Below are 24,406 nucleotides of genomic sequence, written 5' to 3'. Positions count from 1 at the left end.
CCACCTGCTACTGTTCATCCACCGTCGACTTCCTCCAGCCTCCACCAGCTACTGTTCATCCACGGGGTCCTATTCATCCAGCCTCCGTCGGCTACTGTTCAACCAGCCCTCCACGGGGTCCTGTTCATCAACCCTCCACCGGCTACTGTTCATGGAGTCTCCACAGGATCCTGTTCATCCACCCTCCACCGGCCTCCTCAATCGGGGTCCTGTTCATCCAGCGGCAACGGCCTACTACTACTACCACGGGATCCTGTTCATCCAACTCCCACCGGAAACTGTTCATCCAACCCCAACCACGTACGGCTCGACTCGTTCAACCAACCCCCACGTTCACTGTTCATCAAGAGGCTCGATCGGTTTCAGTTAGCAGCAGTAGCGAAGGAATCCCTCGATTGGTTTCAGTTAACAGCAAGGGATCGATCGGGGTTCAGTAACGTAGCTAGTGCAATCGCTCGGGTTCAGTTAGAGCCCAACGCCTCGCTCGGGTTCAGTTAGAGCGCAACGCCTCGCACACACGCGCATACGTGTACGAGAGAAACGCGCAAACCTCCGTGCATCGCTCGGCCCCGACCACCCACCGTAACCGGGAACTCCTTGAAATTTTCCTCGCCCTCGCTTCTACCATGATTTTTTCTGTCATGGACGGCCCAAAGAATGTCATCCAGGTGCGTCTCTGGCCCGCCCAGGACAAAAGCCCATTTTCGGTCATGATTTGTGTCATAGAAGTAGGATCCCACCACATCTATGATGATACCGGGTTTTGTCACAATTATCGTCATAGAAGTGTCATAACCATGAGAGAAAAAATTTCGGTCGGCCCAAAATGTCACGGATGTGTCTTTTTTTTGTAGTGATGTGTTCGAGGCCCTGCCACTAGGTCTCGTCGTGGGTGTGGAGGGAGTTCTCCATGACCCGCCTCACCAGCTCCTCCTCCTCCTCCTCGGCTGTCATCAGAGCGAGCGGTGATGGGGACGGCCACGGGGATGGCGTCGGCATCAGGCCGCGGACCAGCCTACGTCCGCGTGGTTGGGGAGGGCTAGTGGCGCGTGCGGCATGGAGGGCTCACAGCACGACCGACAAAGAATGATTGCCGGCGCAGATCGTGCTCAGCGCGCAGCCAGGTGTCCCACAGAAGGGAGCCCATGGCGTAACTCTAGTCTATGACGAGGTCCAGCGGCAGGCGGGTGCGGCGGCGGGCACGGTCGCTCACCGGGATCGGTGGGATAGGCACCCGATCCGCGGAGAGATGCCGGGTATTGGGGAGGTGCACGTCGGCCCATGGCAGCGGCATGCCCATCTCCCAGTAACGTTTGGAAATCTCCGCCATCATGTACGGCCTCATGCGAGGTCCGGCCGCCGGCAGCGCGATGTGAAATGCGGGTGCCGGTGGTGGAGGTGGAGGGGTGGAGCGGCGACGACGATGATCGGAGGAAGAGCTTGCCTCGTGGTTGTTCCTGCCCTTGCGGCCGCCATCCATGGTGGCCGGCGGCGAGGTGGTGCCAGGGTTTGGATAAGCCGAACGTGTCGGGCTTCGAGGAGGCATGCGTCGCCGGGAGTGGGAAAGTGGAAGTGTGGACTCCCATCGGTCCACGGCTTCCACATTAAAAAGGACTGCGACCGCTCGCACGGGGTGGCTGCCAGGCGGGGCCGCCCGCGCGTGCGCCGTAAATATGGACGGTGGATGGTAGGTGGGCTGCTGCCACACGGGCGTGAGGCGGACGCGGAGCGGGCGCGTGCGTGTCCGCTCGACGTCCATGTGGATGCAAACCGGACGTAAATTTGAGCCGAAAATGGGACAGGCCGGATACGAAACGGACAGAAAATACAGACAAACACGGACCGGATAAGGTCGTGCGTTGGAGTTGACCTTAGCGGGAGCTGCCTGACGGCCACGAAGTCGCCGGTGTGCAGGTTGATGTTCTTTAGGGCGACGCCATTCCGGGCTGGCGCATCGCCATCACTGACGGCCGGCGAGGTTCTCTTTCCGTTGGGCGAGTGGGAAACGAACCAGGAGGAGGTCCCTTTTTTGTAGCCGAGGCGTGAAGTGACCGACGATTTGATGCTGCTTCACCGGACTGGAGTACTGGCATCTGCGAGCGGGGACAGATCGTTGTGTCGAGCGACCAGTTCCACGCCGTACGATCAGTGGATTTGAAGAGCGCCCGACGATTCAACTAAAAAAAATGAAGAGCGCCCGATGATGGACCGACAAGGAAACGCGAGTGGGCTTGGTACATGGGCCGATGATTAAGCCGCGCTGCGTATACTGGGCCAGAAGATGCTTAATTAGGCTCAATATTAAGCCATCGTGCGGGGGTACTGACCACATTGTCCCACCTCGAGATCCCAGCTCAGGGAACACCGCTTTAAACAAGGCTCCGTTTGAGATGCTCTCGCCGAGCCCAGTGGCGTGGGCTCGTCACCCCAGCTATACCTAAGGGGGGGCAGCAGTTGGTGGACCGCATGCCTTCGGGCGCGGCTCAACTGCTTTTTTCTTTTTCTTTTTAAAATTTAAAATCCGAATTTCATATTTAGACCCACATATATATTGTCGCATCACCAGTTTCATCAATAAATGAGATATCATAACCAATTTGTCGAATTTCATGCGTCGTTACAAGCATCAATTTGTCCATTTGAATGGGAACAAGAAACGAGATATTGTTGTCAATTTGGGATTTTGTTTGAAATAATTTTTTTAGGTTCAGGGCGTTGTGATGGCATCCACCACTCTTGAGTATGTTTTTGATGACTGTGTGCATCTTTTGATGAAGAGGTTGGGGTTTCAACCTTCTTTTTTTTAGAAAAAAGGTTGAGCTCACCAGTCAAACAAGAAATAGCTAATCAATGCTATCTGGATAGCTTTGTCTTGAAGAAGGTTTTGACAGTAGAAACTGAAGTTTGAAAGTAGAAATAATCCTCTTTGGACAGCTAAACAATGTTAATTATCTGGACGAAAGCTAGCTTTGGCTTCAAGTAATTGAAGTTTGGCAGTAGAAGTTACCTGGCATTTCCATCGGCTGGCAAACTTAAACTATGAAACCAGTGACTTCTCGGCGAGTTGGATGAGATCAGAGTAGTAGCTGCAGCAAGTAGCCAGCTACCGCAATATGTACTACCGAAGCCATCCATCACTTGATCAACCCAAACTCCGACTGCACCAGCCATGTCCGCCGCGCCCACCATGTCCCCGGTGACCACGGCCGACGACGACGAGATCCTGTACGAGTCCATGCCACGCCTCCGCGTCTACAAGAGCCGCGTGGAGCGCTACCTGGTGGGCTCCGAGTTCGTCGCCGCCTCCACCGACGCCGCCACCGGGGTCGCCTCCCGCGACACCGCCATCTCCCCCAACGTCTCCGCGCGCCTCTACCTCCCCCGCCTGGACGCCGACGCCGTGGACGGCACGCTCCCTGTCCTCGTCTACTACCACGGCGGCGGGTTCTGCCTCTTCTCCGCCTTCGACTCCACCTACCACGCCTACCTCAACGCCTTCGCCGCGCGCGCCAACGCCCTCGTCGTCTCCGTCGAGTACCGCCTCGCGCCCGAGCACCCCGTACCCGCCGCGTACGCGGACTCATGGGAGGCGCTCGCGTGGGTTTTCTCCCACAGCGCCGGCGCCGGTGACGAGCCGTGGCTCGCCCGCCACGCCGACCTCTCCCGCCTCTACCTTAGCGGCGACAGCGCCGGCGCCAACATCGCGCACCACATGGCCATGCGGGCGGGCGCCAGCGTCCGGGGCCTCGTCCTGGTGCACCCCTACTTCCTGGGGAGCGACGAGGTGGGCTCAGACGGCCTGGACCCGGCGGCGCGGGAGCGGCTCGGGAGGCTGTGGCGCGTCGCGTGCCCGGCCGCCGCGGGGGAGGACGACCCGCTCATCAACCCGCTCGCGGACGGCGCGCCGGGGCTCGAGGCCCTGGCGTGCGGGCGCGTCCTCGTGTGCGTCGCCGGGGTGGACGTGCTCCGCGACCGCGGCCGCGCCTACTACGACCGGCTCGGGGCCAGCGGGTGGCCTGGCGAGGTGGAGATGTGGCAGGCGCCGGGCAAGGGGCACAGGTTCCACCTGCTGGAGCCGGGCTGTGACGAGGCCGCCGAGCAGGACAAGGTCATCAGCGGCTTCCTCAACCGCTGACTCGCCGGCCACGAGCTCGGCATCGCCGGAAGAGGAAGAGTCAACTGTGTAGCTTCATCCCCGCGAAATAAAAATTAAAAACTGTAACTTCACCGTATACTGTGCAAATAATAACTGTAGCTTCGTCGCGGAAGAAAATCTTGTACGACCGGGTCGTACGCACACGAACGTGAGACCACCCCGAGCGCTTGACATCTGGCAATCCCAACATCCAGCCCAACGTGAGTTGCAGATAAAAACAAAGCCCAACGCACGCTCAATTAAAAAGCCCAACGCGCGCTCAATTAGCTGGTCCGTTTCCTTTACGCCGTCCTCTCAGCTTCTGATGATTCATCTTTCAAAAGAAACGAACAGACATCAGATCTGTTTTCATCCTGTTAGCGACGGGGCGGCAAGATGGCTACGGCCCCAGACGACGGCATCGCAGCACACGGCCAAGGAACATACATGGCATCGTCTCCTCCAGAACCATGTCCACCCACGGCTCCTCCAGTGAGGTTAAGTTCAGTTCACCAATCTTGATTAATTCAGTTCGGTTCAGACTGAAAACACATGTGACAACAAGCACGTTCCTTCCTTCCTGAAGCCTATCTTGATTAATTCTATTGCTTACCCTTGCAGCAATTGCCAGTGATTGAGACTAATGGCCAGCCGAGGACGAGCAGCACACCAATGAATGATCATGACTTACAAGATGCTGATAAGGCTCCAAGAGTTGGGATGTGTTTTCAGTCTTGAGGAAGAGGCGTGCTAATTTTACAATTCTTATGCTCAAACCAAGGGATTCAGCATTATAAAGTGCCACTTGAAGTTTAGGGCAGATAAGTCTTTAAGTTCCAGAGATCGGACTGCGCATTCGCCAATGCTTTCCGCCGACGCCTGTCCAACCGATCCTCGCGGCGCCTTCGCGTGTCCTCCTCGTGGCGCCTTGCCCAGTAGTTTTGCTCGTAGGCGACGTCCTCCGGGTGGCGCCGGCGCCACTTCGCCATGACCCGCTCATCCTCCTGGGCGATGAGGAGGCGGCGCTGCCGCTCAGCGTGCTCCGCACGGTCTTGTGCCGTGTTCAGACGAGGCGCCGGGGCGACGTCCAGCGCCTGCTGGAGCGTGTACACGTCTTGGAAATTCATCTGGCCGTGCGGCCGGCCTAGGCGCCACGCCGCCGTGTCGTACGCGCGGGCGGCCTCGCGCGCCGTCCCGTAGGTGCCGAGTCCGAGCCGGAGATCGCCGGAACGTATCTCGGCGTAGTAGCCGCCGTTGGGGCGCAGGCGGACGCCGCGGTAGCCCGACGCTCCTCGGCAACGCGGCGGCATGGTGGCGCGTCGATGGCAGGGCGCTGGAGCGGTGGAGGGGCGCGTGGCAGAAAGGAAGAGGAAGAGAAGTGTGGAAAAGGCGCGTGGCGCGCGCCGCATTTTATAGGCGCGCCGGAAGTGGTGCGCCAAAAATGGCGCGCGAGCTGGCGCCTTTTCGCGCGCGCGCAAACGGTTCCCGCGCGCGCGACTTTCTCGCCACCGCTGGAGCGCGGCAAAACATCCCGCGCGCGCTAAAAGCTGGGTTTACCGCGCGCGCGTCTTTTGGGGCGCCTGTTGGAGATGCTCTCAGGGGCAAATGCAAAAGCATCTGTACATTTATCGAAGAGTTGACAGCAAAATATGGAAACATCACACCGCACATATGCCAAGAATGGACACCAACATATACATTGCAGATCTTGTTTACATCATATGCCACATCTTGTATTGGAATAAAATTCAGAAGAAAAATAATAAGGAGCAGCCTTTGTTCAGATTTTACAGCTCAAATCACACATATAAAAAATCTACATGAACTTGTTCTGCTTAGTACGTCGGTCGCGCCGCGAGGGTGGCTGAGGAGAACGGCGGCTGGCATCGCGGAGCACGCCGGCGAGCAGCTTCTACGGTGCCGCGACCTGGGTCGCCAACGAACGCGGGGAATGGAGTACGCCGAGCGTCAAGGAGCACACCAGCGGCGATGTGGCGAGCAGCCGGAGTGGACCTCACCGGCGGCGATGTGGTGAGCAGCCGGAGCAGAGTACAGCGGCGGCAGGAGTTGGCGGCATTGGAGAGGTTGGGCGTCGATCTGGGCTCCAGTTTGGATAAGGTGATGCCGCGTGCTTTGAGATTTGTACTGCCAGATGTCAAGTGCTCGGGGTGGTCTCACGTTTGCATGCGTACGACCCGGTCGTACCAGATTTTCTTCCCTTCGTCGCTGCTTCGTCTATACTAGGCTTTGTCCGGTTTATAACTCTAGCAGACATACTACTATCTTTTCAGTTTTATTGTGTGGGTCTTTACATGACTTATACTTTATTCTTTATGATATAAATAAAACACGTATTACCATGCAAAAAAAACTTTAGCAGACATTCAAATAAATACTTAAGTCACCGTAGACGCCAACAATATGTATCGTTCTTTCTTCCTATGGGAGAAAGAGGCGATCTAGCCAGCGAGCGCCGCCAGGGAGTTCCTCCGCCACTGTTGTCCGGCGGCTCCTCTCCACCGACAACCTCGGTCGTCGGTCATGAGGGGGGTCGCCGGATCCACGTGGGTGAATAGTTTTAGGATAAAGTAGTTTAGTTTTTAGGTTGCTCATCGTCTTGGTTTCGGCGATGACAATGGCGACGTGAATAATTTTTTTTCAGATCCTACTCCAATGAGGCGATTGGTCCTATGATTGGAGATGGATTTGGAATTTAGTCTGTTCAAGTAAGGATGGTGTGGAGGTGGCGGCATCCTCGTAGTGGACATGTGTCCTTGGGTTTCGCTGTTGCGACGACGTTTGCTCCAGCGACGGCGCGAAACTTGGGAGGTAGTCCAGGAGCGGATGTAGATTGTGGTCTGTATCGGCGGCATCTGAAAGATGCTAGATCGTGTGCTTAGTTCGTGGTACGTAGATGGCAGGTACGATTTCCTCTTCCGACATCTTAGTCATGTGGGGGTGTCAGATCTGGAGTTCGATGGGGTGTCTGGAGTGTTGCCCGGGTCAGATTTCGTTCAATGGTAATGGTTTCGCCTTTGGCGAGCCAGCTTGGAGGTTTGCAAAGTTGTATATCAGCGATGGAGCCGTGTCGAGCTCGGGTATGGAGGTGATCCGTCATTTTTTCCTTTGGTGACTGGTACGGTGGTGCCAGAAACAGGTGACAGGCGTTGGTGTCAAGCTCAAAGGTTTCTTCGTTCTTGTTTGTAATTTTATTTCTTGGTTGTTGTTTCTTTGTTAAATGCTAGCGTTTTGCTATTTGTTCAATTTTATCAGGTCGATACGTACGTGGTTTGTACTACGATCCTTATGATATGAACAAGGCATACATTACCATGAAAAAAAGACACTGAAATACTTTGGGGCTAATCAAAGGGCGATTTATCCAGCTTTTATGCATGTCGGAGCACCAAAACCATCACCGATCAACTCCTCGCTATGAGGATTTCAGAAGAAAAAAACTCCTTGCGCCATTTGTTTTTTTTTCTCGAAAACCGTACATCTCTAAAACTGAGAAAAAAACATTCAAACACGAAATACACACAAAAAAAATAGAGCTTGAGGATAGCATTTAAATGAACACACACTCACAAGGAACATCTACTCACAAGAGATCTTATCCACACTGAGACTCATTAACCACCTCTACATCCAATCAACATGGACTAATATTTTGGAGTGTCCACCTTCGACTTACCGTAGATGTTCGCCAAAGCACGAATTGCCCCGATTGATTTGCGATGAAACGGCTTTTTGTACAAATTCAGGTTGGCCTTCATCTTGTGCTTATCCCCTTCCTCTTTGTTCACCTCTGGCAACTCCCAAAATGCCTTCATCAACCCGTATTTCGTGCACTCGGTTGTCGAAATATTGCCCACCTTGTTTTTCTTATTTAGATGCCCGTATGTCTCTATGTGTGTGAGACGCGCCATCTTCCTCCACCGCAAGGGCGTTGGGGTCGCAATTAGACCACACAAGTAACCTTATTGATAAACTACTCCCTGAGATTGGTGATGCAAGGTACATCAGCCTTCATCACATCAACAGACCAAACCACTATATATTGTGCTCGGAAGCTTTGCAACACCGACCTTGTTGCGCTTGGGTCACCAGGTACGCATGGGCCTTTGATCATCCCATTGCATACATGGACCATGTTGTGGTGACCTCCATCTTGTATGACATGGGTTTTGTCATCCATTGGGTAACATAGGCCTTTGATCATCTATTGCAACATCAACTATGTTGTGGATAGTATTGCAACATGGACCATGTTTTGGTCAGATGTTGCAATCTGGCGGCAGGATGCGATTGCACGCTCCATGCGTGAATCCATGGGAAGAAGTCGTGGGAGGAGAAGCCGATGCATACATGGAGAAATGCGGGTTACGGTGGCTGGTCGCACGTTGTCGGTGACCGCGGCGGTGGATGGGGCTAGTCCACACCTGTGGTTGGGCCGGCATATCTGGGGTGTGACGGGGTTGCGATGGACGACACGCGGTGGCCGGGAGGGTTCCGGCGTGACGCGGATAGGGCGGTGAGGGTGGGGGGAGGGGGGAGGGGTAGACGGCGCCACCCGCTCGGCAGAATGCTTGTGTGCTTGTAGCCGTCGCAGGAGGAGATAATAAGTAGGAGAAAGGGAAAGCGGTAGACGCGTGGCAGACGGAGGAAGCGGTTGACCCAAAATCAAGGATCCGTCGGTTGATTTGAAGCCTTTTCCATAACATTAGGTATTTATTCAGAAAGTTCAGCTAATTCTCTCAAGGAAAATCACGGTGGAATGCTAGTGCGCGCGCAGAGGCATCGATCCGGGGTTGAATTACCTATCGATTAGTACTACGTACGGTTCAAATAACAATGACACGAAGAGACGAATAACTAGCTAGCTACATGATGGAGCAGGGATCCTGCTGCTGCTGGTAGTGGTAGGGCACGACGGCGCACTGCTCGTACGCGGGCCACGACGGCGGCGGCGCCGGGACGTGGTGCACGTACACCGTCACCGGCGGCTCAAGCGCCCTCCTCTCCGCCGCCACGTGCTTCTTCTCCTCCCACTGCTGCTGCGGCTTCTGCTGCTGCTCGGGCTTCTTCTTCTCCTCCGGCTTGGACGCGGTCGACGCCGACGGCGGCGGGCCGATGGTGAGGACGTCGGCGCGCTTCCCGGCCTTCCTCCTGGTGGCCTCCACCACGTCCACCGGGTCCACGCCGCCGGTCACCGTCATCGTGCCCTTCTCCGAGTCGATCTCGATCTTGTCCACACCTGGGCACAGGCGCACAGCACGTAAGAGGAGCAGTGAACAAAGCAAGAAATGCATGGCGTCGTTGCCAGTTTGGTCATGCGATCGGGACGTACGTACCTTGGAGGCTGGAGACGGCGAGCAGGACCTTGCGCTTGCACTTGGCGCAGGAGGTGTCCACCCGCAGCACCGTCCTCTTCGACATAGGAACCGACCGACCAACCTTCTCCGGCGACCCCTCCCTGCCCTCGTGCGGCGGTCGACAGAATCGATCCCGGCCTCCACCACGACAACGACAACCCCGGCCGGTGGCTTTGCTGATGTTGGGTCTCGGGCTATATACAGGCAGACAGTGCCAGTGGTGGGTGTCCCGTTTGGGTTTCAGAGGTGGTTAGGGACCCCGATGGGGTCGCTCAACCTCCCCGAACGGGAAATCCACTGGCTACGTATACGGAGTCTAAATATTCTAGATCGAGATTCACCTTTAATTTCACCAGGTTTTCAAGGGAAGCGTCACACGATCCAGGGTCAGGCGAACCGATTGTGTCGCACACACAACGTACTCAACTGTTGTTTTGTCGTGGCAAACATGAAGTCCTCATTTCCTTTGTGTGTGTGTGGTGTGTGGTCGCTGGGTGTTGGAACCACTTCGACCTGTACATATGACTTCATGCGTGCGAGGTTGTTAGCACAGTAGTCTTGGTGCTCAACTCCTGGTGCTCTTCTTTTTTCTTTTTTTAGAACCGGGCATTACCCCTTTCCATTAGCTGAATAACGGAAATACAAAGTCCCCCACCATAGACACAAATTCAAGAGGTACGGTGAAGCAGCAACCGCAAATTCAGAAGATATACTGTAGATGCCCATCAGACCGTCAGAGCATATTACAGCATGTGCTTGCACCACTGTAAGAAAAGTCTGCTGATACATCTTGGTGTCTGTGTAGTCTCCGCTGCTTTCTATATTTAAACATTTTGAAATTTGTGTTTTTGAAGTTTCAAAAAATGTGAAATTTTTCCCAAGGATACATATACATATTCCGAATACCAATGGCAAGTTTCGGTAGAAATCTCGTTTTATTTTGGGGTATAGAAAAAAATCAAATTTCTGACGGTATACAGGAGAAAGGGGGTGCAATTTCTGTCAAAATTTTCTCTTTTTTGTATTTCCCAAAATACAAAGTATTTATTTTTCAGATTTTTACCAGGCCTTAGGAATGTGTGTATGTATTCACTTATTTGATTTAAGATTTTTTTAGCATCGGAAGTGTGTCTTTCAAAATTTTCAAATACCAAGAGCCATGGAGCCCGGTAGCTGCACGCACTTTTCGCGAACTCCTGCCGTATTTTCTGCCGCGACGAGCCACCCGGTAGGTATACATCCTGTACTAGTCATAAAGCTACAGTAACAGCGGCAACAAACAGCAGCTACCCTCTGCTGCATCTTTTTTCCAGGCCAAAGGGAAGAGCTCCTTGACATTGGAGCTGTACTCCCCACAAAAAAAAAAGACATTGGAGCTGTACTTACAAGGTTACAACAACAGCCGCAAGAAGAAACAGCAGGGACCAGTCTCTGGTTGCCGTTTCCGGTCTGTCCTGGCCATGGGCAGCCCGGCCTGGACGGCCCGACCCGACCTTGCCCACGGGCCGGGGCCGGGCCTAGATTTTGAGTCCGATGGCTGGGCCAGGCCCGGGGCCGTCGTATTTGTTGTTTAAGAAAGAGACCTGGCGGGCTTTTAGCGTGATGGGCCGGGCTTGGGCCCAATTTTTAGGCCCGATGGCTGGGCCGGGCTCGGGGCTTGGAGGAGCTCCTCAATGTTTGTGGCTCAACCTTTGTGTCATCACTGGTGCCTCCTCCCTTTGGAGCATCTCAAGGAGCTCGCCCGACCTCCCAGCTTTTAGTGTAGAAATTGATGATCTTTTTGCAGACCAAACAAGGCTGAGAGAAGATGTTGTAGTACAGATGAATCGCCCCTTCGATGCCATAAAGTTTATCCAATGCTCCTGAGTTAGATATCGCCTCTGACAGGAGCTCGATAAAGTCAGATAATTGTAGCCCACTAACCTTCGTGAGATCACTTCTCTCTCTCTCTCTCTCTCTCTCTCTCTCACACACACACACACACATTAGCACCACCTCCCATGCCACCAAAACCTAAAGAGCCATTCACAAAAATCCTGAATTTGTTCTGAGGAGCGTATTCTTTCTTTTGACCCAGAAAATAAATCAAGAGGATCATATACACTTGTATTTTGATATCTGAAATTTGTTCAAAAATATGTTGGGAATCAACCTGAATTCAAAAACCAAAAACACTCTCCTCCCGTTCTGCCCAGAGCTGCCACGCCGTGCTGCCAGAGCACGGGCACACACACAGGTAGGAGCCGGCGTGTCGCGCCAAGCCCAACCTTGCCTCCTGCACAGTGCACACCCTTGTGAACCACCACCTACATAATGCCCACCGCCTCCTCCACCCTGTCTCTCATGATGGACAACCCTCTGTCTGATCCTCGAGCACGTCGTACCGAGCTCCTCCCCGGTCACCCTCTCAGCTCGTTGGCAAGGCACTCACGTCGACGTTAAGGACCGCGGCTCATCATATAACACCTCTTCAAGGAAACGATGAGAATTAGACAAAGATGCAAAAATACCTATTCACAAGTTTCCAAAAAATAGACCTTTTCTCAATCAAAGCTGACATCCTTGTGCAGGGGCCATGCTAATTTCCTCTGCACCGGTCCAACTTTACAAGGTATCCGAAGGGGCCGTATAAACTGGTCTTGTAACCGGTGCGTGTGTGATATGGTACAAACTGTACAAAATAACCAGGGCACACAACTCGTCGGGGTCAAAAATTGGTTTTGGATCCTCTGCATGAACTTGCTCCAGTTCATTGGTATAATTTGAGACAAAACCATATATTGTCATTGGGTCTAATTCACATATTGACTGGTCTGGTTGCTCAGTCATTCCAGAATTCAGGTGCTACATGGAAAATCTAGCTACACAATATATAGAGAGACGACAATGTTGTCCAGAAACAATAAGCAACTGAGACCAGAGAAGCAACCGCAACTCAAAAGATGTACAGTACTCCCTCCGTCTCATATTAGTTGTCACAAAAATGAATGTACCTAAACGTATTCCAATGCTAGATACATTTATTTAAGTGTATTTCAATGCTAGATAAATTCATTTGAGCGACAACTAATATGAGACGGAGGGAGTAGTACATAAGCCAGTTAGCAGGTGGAGGGAACCGGTGAAATGGCTACACCGTAGCCTACAAGGCAAACCTGCGCTCCCATATCTGCTGCAGATACTGCAACATGTGGTTGCCACTGTAAAAAAGTCTGTTCAAGCATCTTGGTGTCTGTGTATCGAATTCCTGGTGTGTTTTCTGCCGCGACGAGCCACCCGCTAGGTATACATGATGTACCACTCATAAGCTACAGTAACAGCGACAACAAACAGCAGTGACCGCTCTGCGGCATCTTTTTTTCCCGGTGGAAGGGAAGAGCTCCTCGACAATGGAACTGTACTTACAAGGTTACAACAACAGGCGCAAGACGAAACAACAGGACCAATGCATGTGCCCTTTCCCGTCCAGAGGCTTCAAGTTGAAGGAGCTCCTCGATGTTGTGGCTGAACCGTTGTGTCATCACTGGTGCCAACCCCCTTTTGAGAATCACAAGGAACTCGCCCAACCTCCCCGCTCTTAGTGTAGAAATTGACGATCTTCTGGTCCAGTTTAAAGTAATGTGTCATCTTATCCAGAGGCTTCACATCCAGATCAACAAAGTATGCCTACACATGGAATATGCAATTTTATGTCATTCACGTGCAAACGAACAACACCACATAAAAGAAACGCATTAGCAGAATCAATGGTTCAACAGTAAAATATACAAGTACAGTAGTTGCTGACAAATACAAGACGAAGGTAACAGGAACACATTTCACAGAAACATACCTTGTAATCATAGGCTCGGTTTACTGACTGGAGAAAAACTGAATCATACTCGGAATCCGTTCTTTCACACTCTCTTGGCCGAAAGCACATCATGAGGCTACAGTCCTTTGCAGTAGCAGAAATGAGAAAGTCCCTCACAATCTTACAGCTCTTGTCCAAAGGAAGAGAATGCAACACAGAGTACTTGTGCAATAGCTCAGCATCAGTTATATTTTTGCAGACCAAACAAGGCTGAGAGATGATGTTGTAATACAGATGAATTGCCGCTTCGATGTCATGATCATCCAGTTTTTGAGTGGCCAGAAGTTTATCCAATGCTCCAGATTTAGATATTGCCTCTGACAGGAGTTCAATAAAGTCAGATAGTTGTAGCCCACTAACCTTCCTCAGATCTTCAAGACACTTCTCTGTTTCATTAGCAAGGATCTTGTCAGCACCACCTCCCATGCCACCAAAACCTAAGGAGCCATTCACAAAAATCCTGAAGTTGTTCTGAGGAGTCGAGAAAAATGACTTGATGGCCGTGCATATTCTTTCTTTTGACCCAGAGAATAGATCAAGGGGGTCATATTCACTTGTCTTCGATATCTGAAATTTGTTAAAAATGTGTTGGGAATCAACTTGATTTCAAGAACCAATAGAGATACCACAGTACTGCAAGAATGTCAAACTGGCAACCCTGAATGCTTAAATAAACAAGAATGCTTGTAGATATTTCGATTCAAAACAAATATCATCAAGACAGGTTTGTTTTTTGCCAAAAGGCTACTTTGTCTTTCAGTGGACAAAAGAGTAGTGTAGGATTCTATATAATCTATCAAACATAGCTATAATTAGTCTGAAATCTGTTAAGATTGGCATACCTGCCCCTGATGAAATTTGAGGTGTTGATGCATCTTGTACCGTGTTACTTGTTTCTTAATAGCATTTTCCTTTGATATATATTCTGATGATGGAAGAAACCCACATTTGGCCTGGATGGTGAAGCATGTAAAAAGCATGTCAACTGAAAATAAATAATAAGAAAAAGAAATGAAGCTTCGAATGTACCTTTATCTCCACTGCGATACAGCTGCTACCTCTAGGCTTTCCTGTGATTAGAAAATTTAGTGTAAGAAAGTACAAATCTAAATGCGGGAGACCTACCATAGAGTTCTTAATAGCCTAGCACAAACCCAATGGAAACCACTACTGAATATGATACAGGTTAGCATTACTGGACCAACTATCCTTCTGGACAGAAACCAAAGCTTTCGCAGTGAAACTAGATCACATCTACTCCCTCCGCTCCTAAATATAAGACCTTTTAGAGATTCGAATACATACTACATACAGAGCAAAATGAATGAATCTACACTCTAAAATATGTCTATATACATCCGTATGTAGTCCGTATTGAAATCTCTAAAAGGGCTTATATTTAGAAACGGAGGGAGTACAATACATATCCGTAAAATACAAGAAACATAATTTTCTATCTTTCAGATTAAATGTAGTTAGGGAAATCCCTAGTATATGTATCCATGCAAAAACATCCCAAGTTTCAAAGGAAGTGCGGCTTCGGCATAAAACAGTACTGTTACTTTGGAGGTTGGGCAACTATTTTGATCCTACCATTTGGCTGTGGCAAGTAGCACTAGAAATCCTAAACCACCATGGATTGCAAGTTATTTTTGCAAGACTTATGAATCGCGAACTTAAAAAAATACATGCAAAGAAGCTCAATAACCATGTAATACAAATAGAAAATAAAAAAACCAAGTAACACTCACAAACGTTCCATCCAAGGTTTGGTGCATTAAGAGGGAAAGTTTCACTTTCTTAATCTAGGAAAGCTTTGAGTCATGCTCATAAGAGATCGGATGCACTGTAATAGTACGATTCAGATTCCAAAACTTTACCAGAAAATAAGGAGTGGTCAGAAATTAGAAGGGCAGAATCAGCGTTGGTATCAATTGCGCTTGCATTCACTCGCCAAGCAGGACGGGCGCTGAGCACATTCTTTCCAACAATCTCCAGAAAATCCTTAGACACAGAGACACGAACCTGTACCACAAAAAAAAAGACATATATTGAAGCGGATCCAGAGAATAATGACTTTTGAAAGATCTTAACAAAAATGACAGCATATCTTTATCCAAACTCAATAGGTTGCACACTGATACCATGGTGTCCTTCTAGACCAGATTAACCAAAGTGATGCTAACATTAGGACAATTTTCTCACTGTTTCTAGAAGAACACAGAATTTGGAAGTATTTAAAAAAAAGAATGATGTATTTATGACAAACTTATCACTGCAACAGACATAATTGGGTCGAATATAAAACCGTACCCCGCCATCAACATGATCGTGCCCCAGATGTTGGCTCATGACATGTACTGCATAGGCTTGTGCCACAGAACCTTGCTTGACAGACTCGATCAATTCTGGGATGTCACCCCACACGAGCTGCTCGTAGCTTGAGAAGTTTACACAGTTTGGTGCTGGTTGTGCCTTGTCATTTAGGACCTTTTTAGCCCGCAGTACCTTGCCAAACTGCAAGCAAACCAGAGGGAGATCAGCAGAGTATATTTCCCATAAATGTATCATACCAAGGGAGAATGTTCTTATGGAAGCAAAATGGGAAATCAAATACAGATAGGATGGCTGTTTCCTGGTTAGAAATGGGTAAAGAACTACAACACCTGATCCCTGCTCTAATGTTTTAATAATAAAGTGCAACCAGATGCCTAAATTAAGAGGGCAGCCCCACACATAATTTATTGGTTGCTACAGTGCTATGTGCTTAATTTACAAAGAGATCACTGGGGACAACTTAGCGTGCTATGGTGCTTAATTTACAAAAGAGATCACTGGGGACAACTTAGCATCTCTGATTCCAGGCCATCGACTTCCCCGATTGGGATAAACGCATCCGTGTGCATGCAGCGGAAATCAAGTCCAGAATCTTACAGCGCATACATCTACATGGAAGTCTAGTACTATCCAATAGCAGAGCAGAAAGAGCCTACTCAAGAGGAGAGGAGAGCAGAGCATACCATGGAAGGCGAGTTGCCGGTGTAGCTGAGGATGAGATTCGCCGCGCCCTCTCCCTTGTAGACCCAGTCCGCGGCATCACCCGCCTGCAGCGCCACCTCCATCTCCGCCCGGAATCTGCAGCCAGCACGGGATCAGACGAGTGGATCCGCGCGCAATAGAGAGAGAGAGAGAGAAAAGGCAGTCGGAAAAGCCAAACAAAAAAAAATCGGCAGAACGGGACAGATGGTGAATGCATCTAGACATGGGCGAATTTGTCGCTTGCTCTGCCGCTTCACGCCGCAGGCCCGCAGCATGGCCCGAGGCCGAAATCACGCGCGAGAGAAGCTAGCGAAGCTTGTCTCTGCTCGGCGCCGCATTCCGTCGAGCAGCTGGCGTGCGGGAGGGAGGCCCGCGGAGGATTCCCAGAGGAGCGGTGGAGGCGAGCGCGGGTGCTTACCGGCGGAGGCGGGGGGCAGAGCTGCGCGGGCGCTAGCGCCGGAACGCGCTCCCGCGATGGCGGGAGGAGAGGAGGGCGGCTGCAGCCCGCGGCGGAGAACGCACGCCGCTCGCTCGTGTCGCCGCCGCTGCCGCTCGCTCGCTCGTGTTGCTGACGCTGCCGCTGCCGCTGCCGCCCCAGTTGCGCGGTTGGAGGAATCCGGGCCCGGAGGGAGGAAAAGGAAGGCTGCAGATTCCCGGGAAGCCGAAACGTGGATGAAGAGTGGACGCCACGCGGACCGCGGGGGCTTTCCTCTGCATGTGGTTCCAGTGAGACAGACAGCGCGCCGATGCTCATGGTAGCATCAACTTGTCGTGCGTGATCTGTGATCATGAGCTCCTGTACCCACTACCCACCCCACCTACCTGCGGTCAGTGCTCCCTCGCTTTGATGCAACGCATCAACATGTCTTTGGTCTCCCCCTAATTTACCGGAATTTGGTAAGATGTAGTAACTTTTTTTGTCCAAGTGCAAACAAAGATGTGCCCTTTCGTCAAAATTTTCTGAAAATTTACGACCTGCGAATATTACAGCCACCGTCTGAACTCACAATTGAACTGCGCAAAATTCTAACAAAATATACTTCACGACAAAAACTTAAAATAACAAAACTGTGCCAGGTACCATCGCTAAAACAAGTGGTGGTATTCTCAAAATCATCGCCACGTTGAGAATGCCAACAGCCGAATAGCTCACCGCCGTTAATAAGTTAAAGCAAAGAAGAAGAAAAAAAAACTACCGCCACTTGCAACGCAAGATTTGAGCAGCACAAATTTTACACAACGCGCATAGGGTTGAGCATCAAAATATATAGGGATCCGATCAAAATACACAGGGTAAGCTAAACAATAATGGAAGCCAGAGCTGTACTGGGTGAGAAAGGGAACAAACTGTTCCTAGAACAATTCTTCTGCTCTTACAGGATCTACTTTCTGGCCGCTACAACTATCTCCCATAATGTTACATATCGCAGTACAAAGAGAAATAGAATGCCGAAGGAGGAGATACTCAGGAGCATGGGTGAAACTGTACTACAATAGCGTTCAGACGCAACGAAGTTATCCATTGGCCCAATACAAGCCCCGAATTGAGTATGCCTACCAAGCAGGCACATCTCCAGTCTTCCAAAATTTCCACCCGTAGCTTGGATGGATAGCTTGATATTGCGCACAGCAAATTGTGAAGTTGGACATCACATCAGTTCATGCGCATGGCGGTAGTATCTATTAATGTACTTCGCCTGCAGAGTACAACATACACACAGTTAAAATGCAAGGCTTGTTCGACAAATAGCCCTTTCTAAGGAATACAGAGCAATGCTGCTGCATACCTGTACTTGGCTCACATCAGGAGTGTCATCGGTTTTTACAGGATAAAATTTGTAAAACCGGATATTTTCAAATGCCTCTTTCAACTTTGGATCCATATCATCAATAGCTTTCTTTCTGGCTTCTTTAGCCTGCATCAGGTTTGGAGAAACATTTCAGTAGTGAATAAATTAGATTCTTTGGTGAAGGTAAATTAATTAACATTTTGCTTGATTGCGAACCTGCTTCAGCTCTCTCTTCCTTTCTCTAACTCTCTCCTTTATGAAGTCCTGTTAATGAAACATTCCAGCAAAATTAGGAAAATTAATCTTCTCAAGGTAATCAGCTGACTATACTAAGTTATTCACTACAGCAGAGCAAGGACAAAAAATATTGGATGTGCACCTTGAATTTTTCCTTCTCATCCTCCGGCAAGACCTCGTCTTTGACTTTCTCATCAATAAAATCCTGCACGGCAGTGCAATGATTAAAAAAGATACATTTCCATGGATAGCATAAGAAACAAAACAAATTTCATACAAACCTCCATATCATCCATTTCCCAGTCGAAGTCGCATACTATCTGCAACAAGCAGCAAGAAGTAAATACAGTAGTTTATAACAAGAATTAACAGCTACTAGAAATAAAAGCCGAAGAGCCAACTAGGAAGCATTTAATTACACTCCTTAGAATAATTTTTGTGAAGCATTAGCTAAAAGCGGGTAATGGTATGAGCAGTTCTTGTTTTATCCCTTCATAGATATACCAAACCTAAGAAATATGTGCTACATTTTTGGGGTAACAACTTCTCAAACTTATGGCATGAGCTACCTTAAGTTTGAGAAGTTGTCTGGCATAACTGGCATCACGCAGCTACATCAACACAAAAGATAATCAACTCATAGGCTTGTAATAATACAACAGAGACAGGCAATCTACATGTACATAGAAAGAAGTCAAAAGGTCAACTCGAGATATGTCATGCAGATTCTTTCATAAGCCAAGTTACCAAACATTCCATAAATAACTACACCCTCCTTAAAGGGTCACAAGGCCCCTAACCAAATTCAAGAATTTGGCAAATACAAGGCTCCTTACCTTCCCCAGGTCTTCATTTAATTATTGTTAATTGATTGTCTTTAATTGGCACATTGGCAACAAAATGCATTCAGCATCTAGACAAGATTGATTGGGTGTGCAACACACAATTAACTAGCATGTGGGCCTCAGAGTAATTAAACAGAGCCTAAAGTAGAACTATTGGTGACTGCCTTTATCGTTGATTTGAGTCAATTAGCATCACAACCTACACTGAGTTAAGTTCACAAATCACAATCAACCAACTTTTTTATAATGTTTATAAAGGCCATGTTGCTACACACATGGTACCTTTGTTGACTTCTCTATCAGCAATTACGAGATTATGGCTCCTCTATGAGCAAATAATGAACAGCCAACTTCCGAGGAAAAATAAGAGAAGCAGCAAAGTTTCATGACAATTTAGACAGTAGTTCTAACATGGTGTTATAGACCTTGTGAAAGAAGCTTACCGGGGGTTCTAGAGGATACATGATATTGACAACTGTGTCATCTTCATCTTCAGGAGGACTAAGTGGCATATAATCTGCAAGATTTTTGCGACAGGGTAAGTGTTCCTGCCTCTTGCCTCAGAAAAATATATTAATTGCAACAGGTTCATGAGCACATCACATTACTATCAAGGGAACCATACTGGCAAATATTTTCAGATGCATATAGAGGGATTAAACAATATAGTCAACTAGTTGGGTTCTTCATGTGATCAATACCCTTCGCATATATTTAACTCGCACTACTCTATGCTTGTTTCACAATTGCCGATCTTGAAGGTACAAACACCACCAAAAGAGATCCCAATACACAGTTCGTGAAAAATTGGGCTTGGCTAAGATGGTATATGGTGGTATGAAACCAAATTGTTTCAAATCAACCAATATGTATTTTTAATCAATGATTATTAAATATATGCCCCACCATTCACAGCTCTAAAAGTGCAAGGCTATAGATGCCACACCATCTCCTGTCTGGCATTTTTTTAAACACGGATGCCATTTATAGTTTTTTATAAATGAAATGTCATTCGTCCAGCAGAAGAAAAGCAGCAAACTAAACATCCATCAAAGTCTCAATGAAGTGCCGTCCCAATGAAACAAAAAACGATAAGCAAAAGGCTTCACATCCCAGACATACTATTGCATAGCAAAACATTAAACTAAGACGTAGTTGTGATCATGTATTGCAAATATTAAACTAAGACATAGTCATGGTCATATTTAATATTAAGGGGAAAAATGAACCATGTAGATTACATATTCTTGGACTGACCCAAGAAAGGATAAGTACAGAAATGGAACCACAGGATCCAAGAACAACAACAGATATTTCAGTAGACACAAAGCAGGCCTATAGAAACAATCAAAATTCAGCTTACAAGGCATGCAGTAGTCAAACTTCTTCACTCTTTCTTCTTTGAGATGCTTCAGGGCAGACCTGCCATATATATATAATTAGGATGCTGGGACAAGTCAGGGAAAAAACATATAGAAGTTTAAGATGTGAGCATTTCATACTGGTGATAACATTCCCAACAAATAATAAATAACTGATAGCAACGGAGCTCCCTCAAACATGAATAGTCAGTATTGTAAAAATACCAACCTTCGCTGAGTGCAGCCAAGAGTGAATATTTTTGTTTTCAAACTGTCAATTCTGCTGAGCCTGGAAACAAAGCGAAAACAAAGTAAACAAACACACAACTTCATTGCCAGGGGGGGATAACGATATGGTAGCCCAAAAGAGAATATAAGACATATAGCTGAAATCAATAGAATGTTAGTACCGGTCCTCTAGTGGAACATAGGGCACCCAAGCCATTTTCATCGCCCTCATTGGTACTATTTCTTCATTTTCCCTTTGGACAGAATTTATACCAATTTTATCTGATGGAGGGAAGGGGCAATCAACCTGTACAAGAGTAACAAATGCAAGAGCTATAAAATCCATTGACCAGTGAACAAACAAGAAAGCTATCATATCTTCAGGAAGCAAAACAATCACAATGTACAGATACACGAAGATCTGCACACGAGGGGGGGGGGGGTCTGCACTGTGGGTTCGATACCATCAGCAAAAGTGCGGCAAAAACACGTAGCTTGCATCTCCAGGGTTTATAGGAGAAAAAGGGAACCCCAGGCAAAATAGTCATACTTAAAACTGACATAACAAAGGTAGATGGTGTCCTTAGCAGAATCCAGAACAGCGGGAGATTTATGCGCATGAGTTAGCACAACTAGGGAAGTAAGATAAGATAAATATAAGCAAGACTAAAAAATATCCGCCGGAATAGCAGATCATGATCTCAGACACCTCGTTAACATTAATGGGATAGATTAGTGGAGCAAGCCATTTAATAGGATAGATTAGTGGAGCAAGCCATTTAATCGTTGTATACTGATGAAAGACATGCGATTATTAATCACAATAAATACTCATGCATTCACCGTCAACTTACCGCAACTACAACTGGAATAAGTACTATCTTCGATTCACCGTCAACATTCAACAGTTGAGCTGCATAGCAACAGAAATAAACCCATTAGACAAATTATATAAAACCATGTAATCTACAGGGATGCTCAGGGAATTTTTCAGTATTAATAAACTGTTGTCAAATAGCTCTAAAGGATAATATAGAACTACATATCTACAAGGATGCTCAGGAAATTTTTCTGTATTAATAAACAGTTGTTAAATAGCTCTAAAAGAGAATTACTTAATTTCTAGATGATTGTTAACACAACTGATAGTGCCAGTTAGCCAGCCAGTGCTAAAATACTACTTACGCTCAGTGCTACCAAATACATAGACCGTCTTCCCATACAGCTTGCCCCCTTCTTCTAGAGCTTTCTGTTCACCAACAATAAAGCATGTATTACAATGCAAGGAAACATCAAATTGAAGGGGATATTTTGAAGATTATATATTCATCATACCTCTAAATTTTCAAAGTTCCAGTTGAACTCCTTAATCTTATCAATATTTTCCCACTACAGATGGAACAAGCATTACAAGTAAGGCCAAATATGTATGACAGGGAGTATTATGCATGTTAGCTGTGTGATTAAAAACAAGAACATGAATGCACACAAACCTCAGTCCCTATAGGAAAAGCCGACAGCCAAAGATCCTCCTGAAGATAGTAATAGAACGTCAGGCAATATGCAGAAAACGCAATACAAACAAGGGCACAAAGCATACACCCTTGCTTCAAGTGAAGCATCTAATGAGTTCAGCCAAAAGAGCTAACTCATAGCACAACTTGAACGGAATGGCCACATCACAGTTAAAGCTAGGGGGGTTGCATTGGAAAATCTGACTATCATTAAGCAGGGGAAACGTTTTTTTTTAGTAATTTGCACTTTGAATCTGGGTCAGACATGCGTCGGAGACAACCATTATGCTAATTGTCTACACTTATGCTATTATTAGGGACAGGAAAACATGTCCTGTAAACAACCATCTCGTAGACGAAAGCACCTAAGCATACGACATTTGCTACCGCTGCCAGCGGGTCAACTTCAGTGCAATGCACGGCACAGCATTCCAGGAGAAAACAGAATCACAATCAAATTGAGAAGTACCACACTCTAACCAAATCTAGATATTTCAGCAGAAGGAAACAGCAACAGCATGAACCAGATCGCCATCCCCTTCGCCTGATTCGACCACCGTAAAGCTCGCGGCAGCAAAGAACAACGGCGCGGACACGGACGCGCGCTAAGCCGTACCAGCAGGGCCAATCAAGCCCGCCGCCAGCCGCCTATGCAGGGACCTAGCGAACCCGAAGCACGCAATCGAGGGCAGAGGGCAGGAAACCGTCGGGAAAGCGTCCTCACCAGATTCCTCGGCTCGTGGACGTACTCCGGCTCCGGCTTGGGCTTGGGGGGCGCCTTGGCGCGCTTCGGCCGGCCGCCGTTCGCCGCCGCCTCCGCCTGGCTGTCGCCGGCCGCCGCGGCCGCGCGCTTCCTGCCCTTGGCGCGCGCCATGCCTCTCTCTCGATCTCTCGCTGTGGATTGCTAGGGTTAGGGTTTGGTCTCGATTGGGATTTGGAGATTTGGGGATTTGTATTTATGCGCCTGGGGGAGGAGTCGGAGTGGGACTCGATTTGGGGGGAGCGGCGCGTGAAATCGACGCGGACGCAAATTTGAAGCGTGGAACCGACGGGAGCGGAGGGGAGGGGGGGAGAAGGGGGTGGCGGCGCTGGCCTCCGTGGCGTGGGGTGCGCGATGGGCTTCTGAGCCGTCGGATCTGACGGGGGCGGCCCTGGCCCGTCGGATTCAGCGTGGGGGCCGAAGGTGGTCCGGATTGCGCCAGTGGGTGCCCTCGCGTGGAAACTATGCGACCTTTTTTTTATCGGCGGTGGGTGTGCGCTGTCTGTTGGAGAAGCCAGATTCAAAATTAGTGGCTATGACATGTGGGGCCAGGACCACGCGGCCAGATTCAAACAGAGGGACGTGCGGTGTTTTTCTAGTGCCGGTGACGTCGTCCTTTTGGCCCACGGTTTTCAGGCAGCCAGATCGGCCCACGGTTTGGGACGTGGATGCCGGCATGGGCTCCTCTCAGCCTAGCTGTGTACTAGTGATCCTCAAAAAAAAACAAAAAAAAACACTCTAAAAAAAAGGCTGTGTACTACTCCCTCCGTTCCTAAATATAAGTCTTTTTAGAGATTCAACTATGGACTACATACGGAAGAAAATGAGTGAATCTACACTCTAAAATATGACTACATACATCCGTATGTAGTTTGTAGTGGAATCTCTAAAAAGACTTATATTTAGGAACGGAGGGAGTAGTATTTTGTCAGCCCAATCCTTTAATTTACACTGTTTTGCTTTGTTATTAAGGAAATGGCTTTTTTCCATGAGCATGCCTCGGTGGCAGAAGCTGTTTTGCTCAAGACATTGGGCCTTGCGGAAGAAGATTTATCAGTCCCAGATAGTGCATTGAGGCTTCTCAAGGAGGTGTTCGACTCGCCGATCCATGATCGGCAGCTCAGAGCTATCGCGTTGGTCTTCGGAAAGTCTATCCCCATGGATTGGGACAACCTAGAGGGAGACACTTTGCGGGGCACGGTATAAGTTGGTGAACCTTGTAGGAGTGCTAGTTTTCCGATGTCTGGCACTAAGGTGGAGTTGGTGTGT

At 48.6% G+C, this 24,406-nt stretch overlaps 4 protein-coding genes and 1 non-coding gene across 5 annotated transcripts; 1 reads left to right on the top strand and 4 right to left on the bottom strand.

The window, feature by feature from the left end:
• The first annotated feature begins 3,063 nt into the window (after positions 1 to 3,063).
• Positions 3,064 to 4,192, top strand: LOC123050267 (tuliposide A-converting enzyme 1, chloroplastic). The gene has a single exon (XM_044473089.1). It carries the CDS (start codon positions 3,170 to 3,172, stop codon positions 4,133 to 4,135), a length of 966 nt encoding a protein of 321 aa, XP_044329024.1. The 5' UTR covers positions 3,064 to 3,169; the 3' UTR covers positions 4,136 to 4,192.
• Positions 4,193 to 8,846: 4,654 nt separating this feature from the next.
• LOC123050266 (heavy metal-associated isoprenylated plant protein 2) lies at positions 8,847 to 9,783 on the bottom strand. Its single transcript, XM_044473088.1, has 2 exons — positions 9,490 to 9,783; positions 8,847 to 9,392 (listed from the first exon to the last, which is right to left on the bottom strand). Exons 1-2 carry the CDS (start codon positions 9,572 to 9,574, stop codon positions 9,019 to 9,021), a joined length of 459 nt encoding a protein of 152 aa, XP_044329023.1. The 5' UTR covers positions 9,575 to 9,783; the 3' UTR covers positions 8,847 to 9,018.
• Positions 9,784 to 12,035: 2,252 nt separating this feature from the next.
• LOC123056262 (U6 spliceosomal RNA) lies at positions 12,036 to 12,140 on the bottom strand. The gene has a single exon (XR_006426693.1). It is a non-coding gene; the product is annotated as a U6 spliceosomal RNA (small nuclear RNA).
• A 259-nt stretch (positions 12,141 to 12,399) lies between these two features.
• On the bottom strand, positions 12,400 to 17,165 carry LOC123054827 (inositol-pentakisphosphate 2-kinase IPK1). Its single transcript, XM_044478679.1, has 9 exons — positions 16,821 to 17,165; positions 16,384 to 16,498; positions 15,677 to 15,880; positions 15,244 to 15,388; positions 14,393 to 14,433; positions 14,206 to 14,316; positions 13,343 to 13,930; positions 13,078 to 13,176; positions 12,400 to 12,818 (listed from the first exon to the last, which is right to left on the bottom strand). The coding sequence occupies exons 2-9, from the start codon at positions 16,483 to 16,485 to the stop codon at positions 12,612 to 12,614; spliced, it is 1,497 nt and encodes a 498-aa protein (XP_044334614.1). The 5' UTR covers positions 16,486 to 16,498; positions 16,821 to 17,165; the 3' UTR covers positions 12,400 to 12,611.
• Positions 17,166 to 17,653: 488 nt separating this feature from the next.
• Positions 17,654 to 23,419, bottom strand: LOC123054826 (protein HEAT INTOLERANT 4). The gene is made up of 14 exons (XM_044478678.1): positions 23,102 to 23,419; positions 22,357 to 22,395; positions 22,199 to 22,252; positions 22,049 to 22,112; positions 21,718 to 21,776; positions 21,046 to 21,170; positions 20,865 to 20,924; positions 20,638 to 20,696; positions 19,718 to 19,791; positions 18,711 to 18,749; positions 18,572 to 18,634; positions 18,409 to 18,456; positions 18,190 to 18,318; positions 17,654 to 18,099 (listed from the first exon to the last, which is right to left on the bottom strand). Exons 1-14 carry the CDS (start codon positions 23,249 to 23,251, stop codon positions 18,052 to 18,054), a joined length of 1,011 nt encoding a protein of 336 aa, XP_044334613.1. The 5' UTR covers positions 23,252 to 23,419; the 3' UTR covers positions 17,654 to 18,051.
• Positions 23,420 to 24,406: the final 987 nt, after the last annotated feature.

This window comes from Triticum aestivum, chromosome 2D (assembly GCF_018294505.1).
Source record: "Triticum aestivum cultivar Chinese Spring chromosome 2D, IWGSC CS RefSeq v2.1, whole genome shotgun sequence".
Taxonomy (NCBI): domain Eukaryota; kingdom Viridiplantae; phylum Streptophyta; class Magnoliopsida; order Poales; family Poaceae; genus Triticum; species Triticum aestivum.
The sequence above is the reverse complement of the archived record's forward strand: the minus strand, read 5'-3'. Positions and strand labels throughout refer to the sequence as shown.